The sequence below is a fragment of the Monodelphis domestica genome, chromosome 3, assembly GCF_027887165.1.
Source record: "Monodelphis domestica isolate mMonDom1 chromosome 3, mMonDom1.pri, whole genome shotgun sequence".
Taxonomy (NCBI): Eukaryota; Metazoa; Chordata; class Mammalia; order Didelphimorphia; family Didelphidae; genus Monodelphis; species Monodelphis domestica.
The window spans coordinates 71,490,513-71,506,978 of NC_077229.1; the positions used below are offsets into that span (position 1 = coordinate 71,490,513).

The following is a 16,466-nucleotide window of genomic DNA, read 5'->3' on the forward strand; positions in this document are numbered from 1 at the left end:
AAATGTCCAAACAACTAGACCTGGCCAGAAGTAGAAAGGTGTGTCTGCAGGGGAATATAGGCTTCCTTCTTTGGAGATTTGCCATCAGAAGTTGGATAACCCCTTGTTCTTGATGTCACCGTGGGCCTTCCCTTCACAAATAGGTTCAACTAAGGGCCTGGGAGGTCCTTTTGGCTCTCCAATTCTGTGAGTCAGTGATAAGAAATTTTCTAATAATCAGAGACATCCAAATAGTCTGCTTTGGAAACAATAACAATAATAATAGTCTATAAGACTATTAATAAATATTTTTCTTTCTTTTTATTTGTTCTTTATTATTTCATTTAGTCCTTAGCACAATCCCTTGAGCTAGATAACACAAGTATTAATATCTCCATTTTATAGAAGAGGACACTAAATCTCAGAGATGTTAAAAGACTGATGGTCATATAGCTAGCAAGGCAGAATGGGATGACAGTAGCCAACTCAAAGGCCAGTGCTATTTCACCTACTCCGCTGTTTCTCCCTAGTGGATTTCTCCTTTACCAGAGGTTTTCCGGCATACATAGATGGCTACTTGTTGGGGGGGGGGGTTCCCACAAAGAGGACTCTTGCTCAGATACTGGTCACACTAAATGCCCTTTAAGGTCCCTTCCAAATCTGAGATTCTGCCATCTTTGGAAAGGTAGGAAGATAGTGAGTTCCCTGGCAGACAAAGCAACAAGCCTGGGGTGGCCTGAAGTCTCCTAGTCTCCTCCTCTTTCCTTTATTCCTTCCTTCTCTCCTCAGCTTCCCTAGTTCCCTTGAGACTTTGAACTTGGAGAAGCCAGACTTGTCTCCATGGAGACCAGCTGAGCAAAGTTTCTCTGCCTCCAAGGCTGAGAGAGGAGGGGCCAAGTCGAAGGGTGGGAGCAAAAGGAGGGATGCTAGCCTCTCCTCCTTCTGCTGAAGGGATGCTGTTCCCTCCCTAGTCTCCAGATTCAGGGGGTCCCCACAGGTAGCTTGTTTGCAAGGAGCAGAGACAAAGAGCAGGAGCAAGGAGATTGGGTGTCTAATCCCAGCATTTCTCCCTGTGTGCTCTGCAACCTTGGGCAAATCTCTTCTCCTCTCTGGGCTTTAGTTTCCTCCTATGTAAAAGGAGGGGGTGAAATTAGATGATCTGCAACATCGCTTCCAGCTCTGACATTATCTCCATCCTCCCTCAATAAGTCCCCAACTCCCAGACTCTGTGAGTGGTTCAGCAGCTAGGTGACCTAAGTAGTCATTAAGAAATACTTATGAAGCACCAACTGTGTGCTGGCTCGTATTCTGGATGGGACCATCCTGAAAGAGAAATAAGGATCTGTGTAAGATCTGGGGAGAATATCATCTAGAAGGAAGGTTAGGTTTGATTCAGGGCACACAAAACTACAAGAATAGATGGGATGTTCCAGGAGAGGGTCAGAAACAAAGCTGGAGAGACAGAGACAGACAGAGAGGAGAAGGAAAGAAGGGAAAGGAGGGAGGAGAGAGGAGAGATGGGAGAGGGGGAATCAAAAAGGCTTCTGGGAGGAAGGAGCATTTAAGCTTTTCCTAGAAAGCTCATTGGGATTTCAATAGCTTAAGATGCAGGTAAGTGTGGAGAAGGCATGTTAGAGCCTCTTCTAGCTCCCAGTAAATACATGATGGCCCATCTCATAGAGAGGAGACCCCAATATAGAGAATACTGAACAAAGAGCCCTAGGTGGATGTCTTCCTCTTTACTGCTTCTTTTGTTTCCAGGTCCTGGCTCAGGAGAGTAGTTATATCAGAAATTCAGACTATGAACTAAATTAATGACATCTTTATTCTTTATTTTGCTATGATGCCCTTTCAGAACAATGCCTGTGCATTAGCATGAGCCCCCAGGCTGGGGACAATTCTCAAAGTTCAGCCAAGATTATGAAAACAAGGCTCTACTACCTTTATTATCTCTCTCTCTTTCTCTCTCTCTCTCTCTTCTCTCATTCTTTCTCTCCTCTCTCCCTCCCTCTCTTTCACTCTTTCTCTTCTCCTCCTCTCTTCCTCCCCCCATTTCTTCCCCCCCCCCTCTCTCCTTTCCTCTCTCCCTCTCCCTCTCCTTCTCCTTCTCCCTTTCCCTCTCCCTCTCCCTCTCCCTCTCCCTCTCCCTCTCCCTCTCTCTCTCTCTCTCTCTCTCTCTCTCTCTCTCTCTCTCTCTCTCTCTCTCTCTCTCTCTCTCTATCTCTCTCTCCCCTTTCCTCCCTTCCTCCTTTACCCCCTCCCTTCCCCCCTCTCTCTTTTGCTCTCTAAAGTATATTTGATGGCATGCAAATCAGTTAGGCTCTGCAATTTCTGTCAAAGGCTAGCATTGTCTAGGGGCAGTTAGACGTGCAGTGACATTCCCTAGCACCAGGAAGCTTGTTGACTGACTGACCAGGATCACAGAGAGACAGAGAGCAACTCTCTACCTGACTAGGTCACATTGCCTAGCTGAACCCCATCAATTTGCCAAATCAGTCAGAGGGTGAGTCAGACTCCTTTCTGCCTTTTTCCTTTTCTCTTACTTCTTTGCTTTCTCAACCAATTGTAATGCTTTGAGGCCCCAAAGCATATATCTGGGAGTGGAAGAAACAAATCATTTCTGGCTTCCCCACCAGTAATTGACCTTGAATCCCTTGGAAGTCAAGAATCCTAATGGGAACTGGGTGGACCCCAGTGGGAGATGATACCTTTCCTGGTTTTTTTTAATCCTTTATCTTCTGTCTTAGAGTATTAATTCTCAAACAGAACAGTGGCAAGAACTAGGCAAATGGGGTTGTCTTGCCTAGGGTCACACCCTGAGGAAGTGTCTGAGGCCAGCGTTGCTTTCTGGTCTTTAGGCCTGACTCTCTGTCTATGAAGCCACCTAGATGCCCTGTTGTCGTTATTTTTGTATGAATTACTCTTAATTAGAAATGTCCACACAAGTTTTCCTAAGTTATATAATCTAATTTATCTCCCTTCCTCTCTTCCCTTCTTCCTTCTGGTGCTTGCAGGGGATTTGATCTGGGTTATACATGTATTATCATGCAAACATATTTCCATATTGTTCATTTTTGTAAGTGTATAATCTTATAAAACCCAAACCCCAAAGCATAAACCCAAATAAACAAGTAAAACATCATATGATTTCATCAGCATTTATTATTAGCATTATTAAAGAAAATCATGGAAGGCACTATTGCAGGGAAAAAGAGGTACAACCAGCACTGGACTAGGAGCAGTTGGTGCAGGAAGAACTGGAAGGGAGAGATGATTTGTAATTCTTCAGGAGTCAAAAAATAGGATGTGGAGAGTTAGGAGAAGAAAAAAAGGAGTCTGGGAAAGGAGATGGTAGAAGAGGGAAGTAATAAAAAGAAAAGGAGAGAAAAAAGAAGAAAGAAAAGAAGAAAAGAGGGATAGAAAGAAGAAAGGAGTGGAAGGGGAAAGAGGAGGCAAGTGGAATGGAGAAAGAAGAAGAGGGGACGGGGAAAAGAGGGAAAGGAGGGGACAAGAGAGAAGAGAGTTGAAAGAAGAAAGAAGGGAGAAGAGAGGGATAGAACAGTAAGAAAGGAAAAGGGGGAGAAAAGAGATGAGGAGAGAGGAGAGGAAAAGAGATGGAAGAGAGGAGAGAGAATGGCAGGAAGGGAAGGAAGAAGAGGAGGAGGGAGAAAAAGAGGAGAGAAGAGAAGGGAAAGGAGAGGGAGAGAAGAGAAATGGAGTGAAGAGTGTGAAAGGGAGTGAAGAGTGAAGGGAGAAGAGGGAATGGGGGGGCAGTTAGGTGCTCAGTGGAGAGAAATTCTGGGTTCAGATCTGACCTCACTCACTGGCTAACTGTGACTCTGGGCAAATTACTTAACCCTAATAACCTAAACTTTTCCTCTCTTCTGTCTTAGAATTGACATCTAGTATTCATTCAAAGATAGAAGGTAAGGGTTTGTTTGTTTTTAAAGAGGCAATAGGAGGCAATGAGAAGGGAAAGCAGTCAGGGCAAGGGAACAGAGGGAGAGGGCAGAAAGTAAAAGAAGACAGAAGAAAACAAAAATGAAGAGGAGAGATGGAATGAGGAGTGAAGGGAGAAAAGGGGAAAAGAGATTGGGGTGGGGATGGGGAGAACAAGAATAGCTAGACAAAGAAGATTGGAGGCAGGAATGGGAAGAGATGTTGGAGGAGGGGAGAAGGGAACAGAATAAAAGTCCTCTTTGAAGAGGAAGATAGGAAAAGAGGGAAGGAAGAGAGATGCAGAAGAGGGAGACATGAAAGACAGGGCAAAACTGGAGGGAAACAGGATTAGAACTCAAATCCTAGACATGTGACCCTGGGCAAGTCACTTAACCCCCATGACCTAGCCCTTACTGCTCTTATGCCTTGGAACCAATATTTCTAAGATTATAAGACAGAAGGTAAAGGCTTTTAAAAAGCATCTTTAAAGATTTCCTTGTCCACTCCACCACCACCACCCCATCACCCCCAATACTTTACACATAAGGAAATTAAGACCCACAGGAAAAAGAAAGAGAAGAGGCTTGACCAAGATTTACCTGGAGAGTCTATCATTCTGATGGGCTTGGTTGCTTCAAAGAGTCTAGGAACCAAATCTCTCCCCAGTTCTCCCTACCTTTTCTCAAGTCCTGTTTCTTCCTCCTCCTCCTCCTCTTCCTCTTCCTTCTCCCCTCCTCATCCTCCTTGCCATGTCATTGAGCTGGGCGGCATCTTGTGGTGAGATTGTGGTACTGCCCTGCCCTTTCCAGACTGGAAGGATGATGGGGACTAAAAGGAGGAGCCAACCCCCATGGCTCTTGAGAGCCAACTGCTGAATTTTCAGTTTAAGAGTTTACACCTCTGAAATTGGCAAATGCTACAAATCACGGTTCTATTCACGACTTCGTTGATCAACTAGACTTAGGAAAGTGATGGGGAAAATGTTAACAATGCAGATTAAACTCAAGGGTCCTGCTTTTTTCAGAGAGCCAACTGCTAAACATTTACCAGCATCACGGCGGTTGTAGGGGGGATTGATTCAGATATGAGCTGGACTAACTAGTCAGTCTCTGAGGTTCCTTCTGATTCCGATTCTGTGATTTTGCAGCTGCTTTCCCTCCTGGGGATATTGGAAAGAAAACCTTAAACCCTAGAGAAATGGGAGGGGGAAGGAAGAGGGGGATGACTGATAATGGTTTATTCGAGGGAAGTCGAGAACACAGAAATCTCTGTTTCAGGGAAAGCAGAAATGGGAAGCAGTGATTCTGACTAGGCATCAACTGCAATAGTCCAAGCAGGAGTCTATCCATGGCCACAATGTGAGGGAGAAACTTACAGGCTACTGTCTGCTGATGTGGCATTAGTGACCATCTTCCTGACTGATGAAGATTGTTACTTGGAGGTCTGCTCAGAGTAGTAGAAAGAACACTGAATTTGAAGTCCTCGGTTTCCTCCTCTGTAAAATGAATGGGTCAATGAGATGACCTTTGATGTCTCTTCCAACTAAATTCTATGAACTTCATAAAAGAGGGGAAGGGGAAATTGGGGTGATGGGTGTTTGGGGCCTTTTAAAACTATTTCCTCTAAAATATTTCTTGAGCAGTCCATGCCTATTCAAGCCCATTCTGGTTCCCAACCTTCTACTCTTGTCCCTAGAAGAGGCAGCTACCAGGGTTTCCATGGCAACCAGGATAGTGTTCCCTGTTACCACGGTGACCACATCCTTCCACTGGGGTCTGAGAACTAGTGGCCAGTTCCTTAATGGGGGTGGGTAGGGAAAGAAGAAAGAAAAACAATTAGGAAAAAAGGAAGAAAAAGAAAAAGAAGCAAATAAAAAAAAGGAAGTAGCTTTAGGGAAGACAGCAGGCAAGGAAGCAATTCAGTAAGAGATAATGGAAAGGATTAGCCAAGATGATTTGTCTACAAGCCATGAGTCTTTAGGAGATGATAACCTGGAAGACAGTCTTCCTTTGAAAAAAATAATCAAAACCAAGGCGAGGTATGGAAAGAAAAAAGTGAGAGAAAGGTAAATAAACAACTGCAAATGGGGCAAAGGGGAGAAAAGGGAGACATAGACTTCACCTGGCATCCACATTGTCCTCAATATGTGAGTGGAAATGAGGAGAATGGGGAGGGGAGGAAAAAAAGAGAAAAATGACAAATTCCACTTCCAAAATCAAATATTTGGAGGATTCGATTGCCCTATCTCTGGTCTCAAATCTGAGGATGTTTCTGCTTTCCTGTTTTCATCTCTATTTGAGGTGGACAACAGAGATTCTTCATTGTCATCTCATTTTCCTATCTAGTTTATTATCAGTGTCCTTTTTTGAAACAAGATATATCTTTATATTTGTCCCTATTTTAAATTTCATCTGATTTGATTCAAGCAACAACAACAACAAAAGATAGAATGCCACTAGTGAAATATTAGGAGGCAGCATGGTATAGTGGAAATAACCCTAGATTTGAAGTCAGGAAGACCTAGGTTCAAATCCTGGTTCGGCCATTGACTAACTGTATGACTTTGTGCAAATCACTTTTCTCTGGACCTCAGTTTCTGCCTCTGTAGCCACAGAAAATGTAGGAAGAAGAAGAATCATTAAGACACCCAAAGATTCATAGGAAACAAAATCCAAGATAGCAATAAAACTTATAGCTTCAAATATCCACAATTATACAACAACTGGGCAAGAAGCAAAATGAAGTAAATGTTCTAATGCAAAGAGACAAACCTGACCTCAAGTATCACTGAGATTTGGGTAGATGAGACCTGTGATTATACTACAGCTCTAGGTAAATATAGCATAATCAAAAGAAACAAGACTGGTAAAAGACAAGATGAAGTTAATGTCATATATTGAGAATATGAGAAAATCTAGAAACTAGAATGGTGAAACATGGAGGAAGAGAATTTGGATGAAGACTAAAGGAAGGAAGGAGAGATGGAAAGATTTTAGTCATTGGATTATACTACAGATCGCCTGAGCAGAAAGAAGCAATAGATCATAAATCTGGGATAAAGGCACAACTGAGTAGTGATAAAGGACTTTAATTGTCTGGACATCTGCTGTTGCTCTCCCTCTGCCCAAAACAAGGGAGCTATAAATGTCTTGGTTGAGTTAAAGGCAGGGGAATCCACAAGGGAAGCTTCATTCCTGGCTTTGAACTTCACCAGTAGGAAGGAACTGGTTGCTAGGATGATAATGACAGAACCTTTGGAGTGATATTAATTTGTCATAGGGAAAGAGAAGAAAAAAGAGCAAGCTTCCCTATAACCCAGATTTTGGGTGAGCAGCTTCCAAAGGGTTCAGAGACAGAATAGGCAGGATCAGAAAGACTTAAATTCTACAGAGGAAGACAATTAGCTCATGAAGAAAAGAATTCTGTGAAGCATGCTTCATAGTACATAGTACCTGACACATAGTAGGTACTTAATAAATATTGGTTGTTTGATTGGTGGTAAATATTCAGACATCTGCTAGAATTCTTTCCACCAAAAGCAGAGCAGCTCATAACATCTTTTTAAAAAATCCTTACCTTCCATCTTCCTTTTTCCTCATTTCACATCACCCAAATGCCTCTACCACCAACTTCTTTACCTTATCTCACGTAATGAAGTGGCCCTTCTTGCATATATGCAAACATTTTTACATATATAAGTGATCTCATTCCAACTTGTCTTCTCCAGAACACTGTCTCTTCTTATCATCCCCACTCTCTCACTCATCTTCAATCGCTTCTTGTCTACTATTTTTTGTTCTTTCCTATTGCCTACAACCAAAAACCTATGGGATAGGGGGCAGCTGGGTAGCTCAGTAGATTGAGAGCCAGGTCTAGAGATGGGAGGTCCTGGGTTCAAATCTGGCCTCAGACACTTCCCAGCTGTGTGACCCTGGGCAAGTCACTTAACCCCCATTGCCTAGCTCTCACCACTCTTCTGCTTTGGAACCAATGCACAGTATTGATTCCAAGATGGAAGGTAAGGATTTAAAAAAAAAACAACAAACTATGGGATACCTATGGCAGTAGCTTGAAAAGGTCATTTATAGTGGTCACTCAAGTATACAACCTCATCTTAACCTTGACTCCTCATTTTCACTCGCAACCAGATTGAGGTCTACACCTCAATCAATCTATAAATATTTATTCACTACCTACTATGTGACAAGCATTATACTAAGCATCCATCCATCTAGGGATCTGTTCTACTTTGGATAAAGTTCATTTTGGGGGGTTTGCTAATCTCATTATAATGGACCAATAAATCTGTTGTTATTCAGCCATGTGTTACTCTCCATGACCCTATTTGGGATTTTCTTGACATATACTGGAGTGGTTTTCCATTTCCTTTTCTAGCTCACATTTTACAGTTGAGGAAACTGAGGCCAACAGAGTTAAGCAATTTTCCCAGGATCATACAGCTAGTAAGTGTCTGAGAATGAATTTAAACTCAGGAAGATGAGTCCTCCTGACTCCAGGCCCCGTGTTCTCTCTATATACTGCGCCACTTAGCTGTCCTAAGAAACTGCTCCAGGTCCCTGTCCTAATCTGGAAGTCATTGTTGGGGATACACAAACAAAACTAATCCACACAGGATCTGGGAGGTGGCACTTGTGCTGAGCCTTGGAAGAAACTAAGGGTTTCAAGAAGCTGAGGTGAAGAAGTGCATTCCGGGTCAGGGGGAAAGTGTGGAGAGTTTGGGGAACATGGCTAGAAAGAAGCTGATAAACGCTGATCTGGAGGATTTCTATATGAACCTCCTTGAACTGATTCAGAGTGAAATGAGCAGAACCAGAACACTGTACACAGAAAGTGAAACATTGTGGAACAATCTAACATAATGGACTTTGCTACTAGTAGCAATGCAACAAGCTTGGACCCTCCTGAAGGACTTATTGGAAAGAATGTTAACTACATTGGGAGAAAGAACTATGGGAGTAGGAATGCAAAAGCAGAACATAAGACATCACTTATCACATGTATATATGGGTATGTGATTTGGGGTTTAGGCTTTAAAAGTTTGTTTTATAGCAAAAATGAATAATATGGAAATGGGCATCAAGTGATAACATTTGTATAACCCAGTGGAATTGCTTGTCAGCTCTGGGAGGGGGAATTGAAGAGGGGAGGGAAAGAAAATGAATCATGTGAAGATGAAAAAATATTTTAAAATAATAAAAAAGAGAGAAGCCTATATAAGATAGAGCAATGGGAAATAAATCTAGAGAAGTATTCTTGCATGAATTTACAATGTGTTCCTCCCATTGCCCACCAATCATCCCCTCCATGGAGAAGAGAAGAAATGTCATTCAAATAGAGCACCAGATTGCTTCCTTCCAGGGAAGAGGAGAAAGGTCATTCTGTTAAATCTCCAACCTGGTCTCCTGCCTTGGAGGAAGGGGAAATAACACCATTTCTTCAGCTCTTAAACTGCAGAAGATTCTGAGAAGACTCTCCCCTGAGGGTATACTCCATCAACAATAAAAAGAACAAAACTCTTGGAACATATTCCATAATAATTAACAAACTCTCTGCTTGTTATACCCATTTTACAGATTCTGAATCCCAAGTTGACATAATTCAACCCTCCCTATTCTCAGTCATCCACTACTTGTTTCCATATTCTCATATGCCTGAATTCAATCCTCACAAAGTCTCATTCTTATACACTTCCCACCGTGTGATATCTGTAATTCCTGTTTCATAGGTGACAAACTTGCTTTCATGTTAAATCTTTTCCAATTCTTTGCAACCACCCCCCAAAAAAGCTGCTATAAATATTTTTGTATAATGTAGGTCATTTCCCCTTTTTTATGATCTCTTTGGATTATAGACTTCATAATGGTATTAGAGGATCAAAGTTTTAGTTTTATAGCTGTTTAGGCATAATTCCAAATTGACCTCCAGAATGGTTGGATCGGTTCACAATTCCACCAACAATGCATTAGTGTCCCAATTTTGCTACATCCCTTCCAACATTTATCACTTTCCTTTATTGTCATATTGGCCAATCTGAGGGGGGTAAGTTGGTACCTCAAAGTTGTTTTAATTTGCATGTCTCTAATTGAGTGTCTTAGAACAATTTTTCACATAATTATTGATAACTTTGATTCCTTCCTCTGAAAATTGCTTATTCATATCCTTTGACCATTTGTCAATTGGAATGTATTCTTATAAATTTGACTTCATTCTCTATAAATTTGAAAAATTAGACCTTTGTCAGAAATTTGCTATAATTTTCCCTATTTCTTATTTCCCTTCTAACCATGGTTACATTGGTTTTGTTTAATATAATCAAAATTATTCATTTTACTTCTGATAAAACTATCTTGTTTAGTCATAAATTCTTCCTTGCTCCATAGATCTGCCAGCTAAACTATTCTATGTTCCCCTAATTTAGTTATGGTATCACTCTTTATGTCTAGATCGCATACCCATTTTTACCTTATCTTGGTCTAGAGTGTGAAGTATTGGTCTATATCTAGTTTCTGCCATACTTTTTCCAGTTTTCCCAGCAGTTTTTGTCAAATAAGGATTTCTTATCCCAAAAGCCGGAATCTTTGGGTTTATCAAACACGTGGATGCTAAGGCCATTTGTTCCTGTAGATGGTATAGCTAATCTATTCCATTGATCTACCATTCTATTTCTTAGCAAGTGCCATGAATTTTTTTTCTAGTTTTATAAAATACTTTTTTTGTAGTTTGGTATGGCACTGAATAAGTAAAATATTTAAAGTATATTAGCTCAGCCGACCCATGAGCAATTAATATTTTTTATTTAAATTTATTTGTGTGAGGAGTTTGTTGTAATTGTGTTCAGATGATTTTTTTGTTTGTTTTGGCAAGCATATTCCCAGGAATTTTATATTGTCTAGAGTTATTTTAAATGGATTTCTCTTTCTATCTCTTGCTGCTGACCTTTGTTGCTAATATATAGAAATGCTGATGACTTATGTGGGTTTATTTCATATCCTGTAACTCTGCTAAAGTTATTATTTCAGCTAGTTTTTTAGTTGTTCCTCTAGGCTTGCCTAAGCACACCCTCCTGTCATCTGTAAAGAGTGAAGAGAGCCACATTCTTAAGACCATAGTTGAAAGAGTGAGACCCTTGAATAAGAGGGTATACAGACAGGCATGGCAGGCAGCTAGGTGGTTTAGTAGATAGAGTGCTGGGCCTGGAGTCAGAAAGACATGAGTTCAAATCTGACCACAGACATTCACTAGCTGTGTGATCCTGGGCAAGTCGATTAATCTGTTTGCCTAAATCTGCTGGAAAAGGAAATAGGAAACCATTCTAGTATCTTTTCCAAGAAAATCCCGTAGATGGTATGGTCCACAAGGTCAGGAGAGTGGGACAGAACAAAGGAGGGCTGAACAACAAGAACTTTATAGGCATAAAGGCTGTTAATAAGAGAGAAACTTTTCTTGACTATGTCTGGGATAGGGGAAGGACAGCTCAAGCTATATGCTTGTCATTTTATGGGTTCATAGAATTTAAATCAACAAGAGCCCTTAAACCAACATTTGTAGATCACCAGCTCTGAACCAAAGGCATCTGAGTGCAAAGCAGGAACTTTAGCCCATAGAAAGTCAAAAGCTGGCAAGAGATCCTTGTACAAAGAACCCAGAAGAACCCAGAATTTATTTTTTTATTTTACAATATGATAAATATATACAATTTATATAAAAGAGACTATGGGGATTTGAAAGACAGAATGTTTTTTTTAAACAATATTTTATTTGGTCATTTCAAAACATTATTCATTGGAGACAAAGATCATCCCCCCCCCCCAATAGCCGACGAGATTCCACTGGGTTTCACTTGTGTTCTTGATTCGAACCCATTTCCATGTTGTTGGTATTTGCATTATAGTGTTCATTTAGAGTCTCTCCTCAGTCATTTCCCCTCAACCCCTGTAGTCAAGCAGTTGCTTTTCCTCGGTGTTTTTTTTTTTAATATATTTTATTTGATCATTTCCAAGCATTATTCGTTAAAGACATAGATCATTTTCTTTTCCTCCCCCCCCCCACCCCTCATAGCCGACGCGTAAGTCCACTGGGCATTAGATGTTTTCTTGATTTGAACCCATTGCTTTGTTGATAGTATTTGCATTAGAGTGTTCATTTAGAGTCTCTCCTCTGTCATGTCCCCTCAACCGCTGTATTCAGGCAGTTGCTTTTCCTCGGTGTTTCCACTCCCATAGTTTGTCCTTTGCTTATGAATGGTGTTTTTTTCTCCTGGATCCCTGCAAGTTGTTCAGGGACATTACACCACCACTAATGGAGAAGTCCATTACGTTCGATTGTACCACAGTGTGTCAGTCTCTGTGTACAATGTTCTCCTGGTTCTGCTCCTCTCGCTCTGCATCACTTCCTGGAGGTTGTTCCAGTCTCCATGGAACTCCTCCACTTTATTATTCCTTTTAGCACAATAGTATTCCATCACCAACATATACCACAATTTGCTCAGCCATTCCCCAATTGATGGGCATCCCCTCGTTTTCCAGTTTTTGGCCACCACAAAGAGCGCAGCTATGAATATTCTTGTACAAGTCTTTTTCCTTATTATCTCTTTGGGGTACAGACCCAGCAGTGCTATGGCTGGATCAAAGGGTAGACATTCTTTTGTCGCCCTTTGGGCATAGTTCCAAATTGCCCTCCAGAATGGTTGGATCAGTTCACAACTCCACCAGCAATGAATTAATGTCCCCACTTTGCCACATCCCCTCCAGCATTCATTACTTTCCTTTGCTATCATGTTAGCCAATCTGCTAGGTGTGAGGTGATACCTCAGAGTTGTTTTGATTTGCATCTCTCTGATTATAAGAGATTTAGAACACTTCTTCATGTGCTTATTAATAGTTTTGATTTCTTTATCTGAGAACTGCCTATCCATGTCCCTTGCCCATTTATCAATTGGAGAATGGCTTGATTTTTTGTACAATTGATTTAGCTCCTTATAAATATGGGTAATTAAACCTTTGTCAGAGGTTTCTATGAAGATTTTTTCCCAATTTGTTGTTTCCCTTCTGATTTTAGTTACATTGGTTTTGTTTGTACAAAAGCTTTTTAGTTTGATGTAGTCAAAATTATTTATTTTACATTTTGTGATTCTTTCTATGTCTTGCTTGGTTTTAAAGCCTTTCCCCTCCCAAAGGTCTGACATGTATATTATTCTGTGTTTACCCAATTTACTTATGGTTTCCTTCTTTATGTTTAAGTCACTCACCCATTTTGAATTTATCTTGGTGTAGGGTGTGAGGTGTTGATCTATTCCTAGTCTCTCCCACACTGTCTTCCAATTTTCCCAGCAGTTTTTGTCGAATAGTGGATTTTTGTCCCAAAAGCTGGGATCTTTGGGTTTATCGTATACTGTCTTGCTGAGGTCGCTTTCCCCCAGTCTATTCCACTGACCTTTCTGTTTCTTAGCCAGTACCAAATTGTTTTGATGACTGCTGCTTTGTAATATAGTTTTAGGTCAGGGACTGCAAGGCCCCCATCATATGTGTTTTTTTTTTCATTATTTCCCTGGATATCCTTGATCTTTGTTCTTCCAAATGAACTTTGTTATGGTTTTTTCTAAATCAGTAAAGAAGTATTTTGGTAGTTCAATGGGTATGGCACTAAATAGATAAATAAGTTTGGGTAGGATGGTCATTTTTATTATATTGGCTCGTCCTATCCATGAGCAGTTAATGTTTTTCCATTTGCTCAAGTCTAGTTTTAGTTGTGTGGAGAGTGTTTTGTAGTTGTGTTCATATAGTTCCTGTGTTTGTCTTGGGAGGTAGATTCCTAGGTATTTTATTTTGTCTAAGGTAATTTTGAATGGGATTTCTCTTTCTAGTTCTTGCTGCTGAGCTGTGTTGGAGATATATAGAAAAGCTGATGATTTATGTGGGTTTATTTTGTATCCTGCAACTTTGCTAAAGTTGTTGATTATTTTGATTAGCTTTTTGGTTGAATCTCTAGGATTCTTTAAGTAGACCATCATGTCATCCGCAAAGAGTGATAACTTGGTCTCCTCCTTGCCTATTTTGATGCCTTCAATTCCTTTATCTTCTCTAATTGCTACTGCTAGTGTTTCTAGTACAATGTCAAATAGTAGAGGTGATAATGGGCATCCTTGTTTCACTCCTGATCTTATTGGGAATGCATCTAGTTTATCCCCATTGCAGATGATATTAGCTGATGGTTTTAGATATATACTATTTATTATTTTTAGGAATGACCCTTCTATTCCTATGCTTTCTAGTGTTTTTAATAGGAATGGGTGTTGTATTTTATCAAAGGCTTTTTCTGCATCTATTGAGATAATCATGTGGTTCTTGCTAGTTTGCTTGTTGATGTGGTCAATTATGTGGATGGTTTTCTTAATGTTGAACCAGCCCTGCATCCCTGGTATGAATCCTACTTGATCATGGTGAATGATCCTTCTGATTACTTGCTGGAGTCTTTTTGCTAGTATCCTATTTAAGATTTTTGCATCTATATTCATTAGGGAGATTGGCCTATAGTTTTCTTTCTCTGTTTTTGACCTGCCTGGTTTTGGAATCAGTACCATGTTTGTGTCGTAAAAGGAGTTTGGTAGAACTCCCTCTTTGCTTATTATGTCAAATAGTTTGTATAGTATTGGGATTAACTGTTCTCTGAATGTTTGATAGAATTCACTGGTGAATCCATCAGGCCCTGGGGATTTTTTCTTAGGAAGTTCTTTGATGGCCTGTTGGATTTCAATTTCTGATATGGGTCCTCGGTGTTTTTACTCCCACAATTTGTCCTCTGCTTGTGGATAGTGTTTTTTCTCCTAGATCCATGCAGGTTGTTCAGGGTCACTGCATTGACACTAATGGCGAAGTCCATTATGTTCTCTTGTACCACAGTGTATCAGTCTCTGTGTACAATGTTCTCTTGGTTCTGCTCCTCTCGCTCTGCATCACTTCCTGGAGGTTGTTCCAGTCTCCATGGAATTCCTCCACTTTATTATTCCTTTGAGCACAATAGTATTCCATCACCAACATATACCACAATTTGGTCAGCCATTCCCCAATTAATGGGCATCCCCTCATTTTCCAATTTTTGGCCACCACAAAAAGAGAAGCTATGAATATTTTTGTACAAGTCTTTTTGTCCCTTGTCTCTTTGGGGTACAGACCCAGCAGTGCTATGGCTGGATCATAGGGCAGACATTCTTTTGTCACCCTTTGGGCATAGTTCCAGATTGCCCTCCAGAATGGTTGGATCAGTTCACAACTCCACCAGCAATGTATTAATGGCCCAATTTTGCCACATCCCCTCCAGCATTCATTACTTTCCTTTGCTGTCATGTTAGCCAATCTGCTAGGTGTGAGGTGATACCTCAGAGTTGTTTTGATTTGCATCTCTCTGATTATAAGAGATGTTGAGCACTTTTTCATGTGCTTATTAATAGTTTTGATTTCTTTATCTGAAAACTGAAAAAAAGTTCATGTCCCTTGCCCATTTATCAATTGGAGAATGGCTTGATTTTTTGTACAATTGATTTAGTTCTTTGTATATTTGAGTAATTAAACCTTTGTCAGAGGTTTTTATGAAGATTGTTTCCCAATTTGTTGCTTCCCTTCTGATTTTAGTTATATTGGTTTTGTTTGTATAAAAGCTTTTTAATTTGATGTAGTCAAAATTATTTATTTTGCATTTTGTGACTATTTCTAAGTCTTGCTTGGTTTTAAAATCTTTCCCTTCCCAAAGGTCTGACATGTATATTCTGTGTTTGCCTAATTTACTTATAGTTTCCTTCTTTATGTTCAAGTCATTCACCCATTCTGAGTTTATCTTGGTGTAGGGTGTGAGGTGTTGATCCAAAGTTAATCTCTCCCACACTGTCTTCCAATTTTCCCAGCAGTTTTTATCGAATAGTGGATTTTTATCACAAAACCTGGGATCTTTGGGTTTATCATATACTGTCTTGCTGAGGTTGCTTGCCCCAAGTCTATTCCACTGATCCTCCTTTCTGTCTCTTAGCCAATACCAAATTGTTTTGATGACTGCTGCTTTGATAGTTTGAGATCTGGGACTTCAAGGCCACCTTCCTTTGTATTTTTTTTTCATTATTTCCCTGGATATCCTTGATCCTTTGTTCTTCCAAATGAACTTTGTTATGGTTTTTTTCTAAATGAGTAAAGAAATTTTTTGGAAGTTCAATGGGCATGGCATTAAATAGATAAATAAGTTTGGGTAGGATGGTCATTTTTATTATATTGGCTCGTCCTACCCATGAGCAGTTAATGTTTTTCCATTTGCTCAAGTCTAGTTTTAGTTGTGTGGAGAGTGTTTTGTAGTTATGTTCATATAGTTCCTGTGTTTGTCTCGGGAGATAGATTCCTAGGTATTTTATTTTGTCTAAGGTGATTTTGAATGGGATTTCTCATCCTAGTTTTTGCTGCTAAGTTGTGTTGGAGATATATAGAAAAGCTGATGATTTATGTGGGTTTATTTTGTATCCTGCAACTTTGCTAAAGTTGTTGATTATT

The 16,466-nt window shown here is 40.2% G+C and overlaps 1 protein-coding gene across 7 annotated transcripts in view; it reads left to right on the forward strand.

Annotated features, from left to right (window-relative positions):
* The window catches only part of SPMAP2 (sperm microtubule associated protein 2), a 68,993-nt gene that overhangs the window by 36,235 nt on the left and 16,292 nt on the right, over positions 1-16,466 (forward strand). The window contains exon 1 of one of the 7 annotated variants that reach the window (XM_001376090.5): positions 5,695-5,983. The exons of 4 other annotated variants lie outside the window; for them this stretch is intronic. In XM_001376090.5, the coding sequence (XP_001376127.3) occupies positions 5,850-5,983 (134 nt within the window). In that variant the 5' untranslated portion in view covers positions 5,695-5,849. Of the gene's footprint in view, positions 1-5,694; positions 5,984-16,466 lie in introns of those variants that run through there. 2 more of the 7 variants (XM_007489433.3, XM_056822089.1) reach the window with 2 other exon arrangements.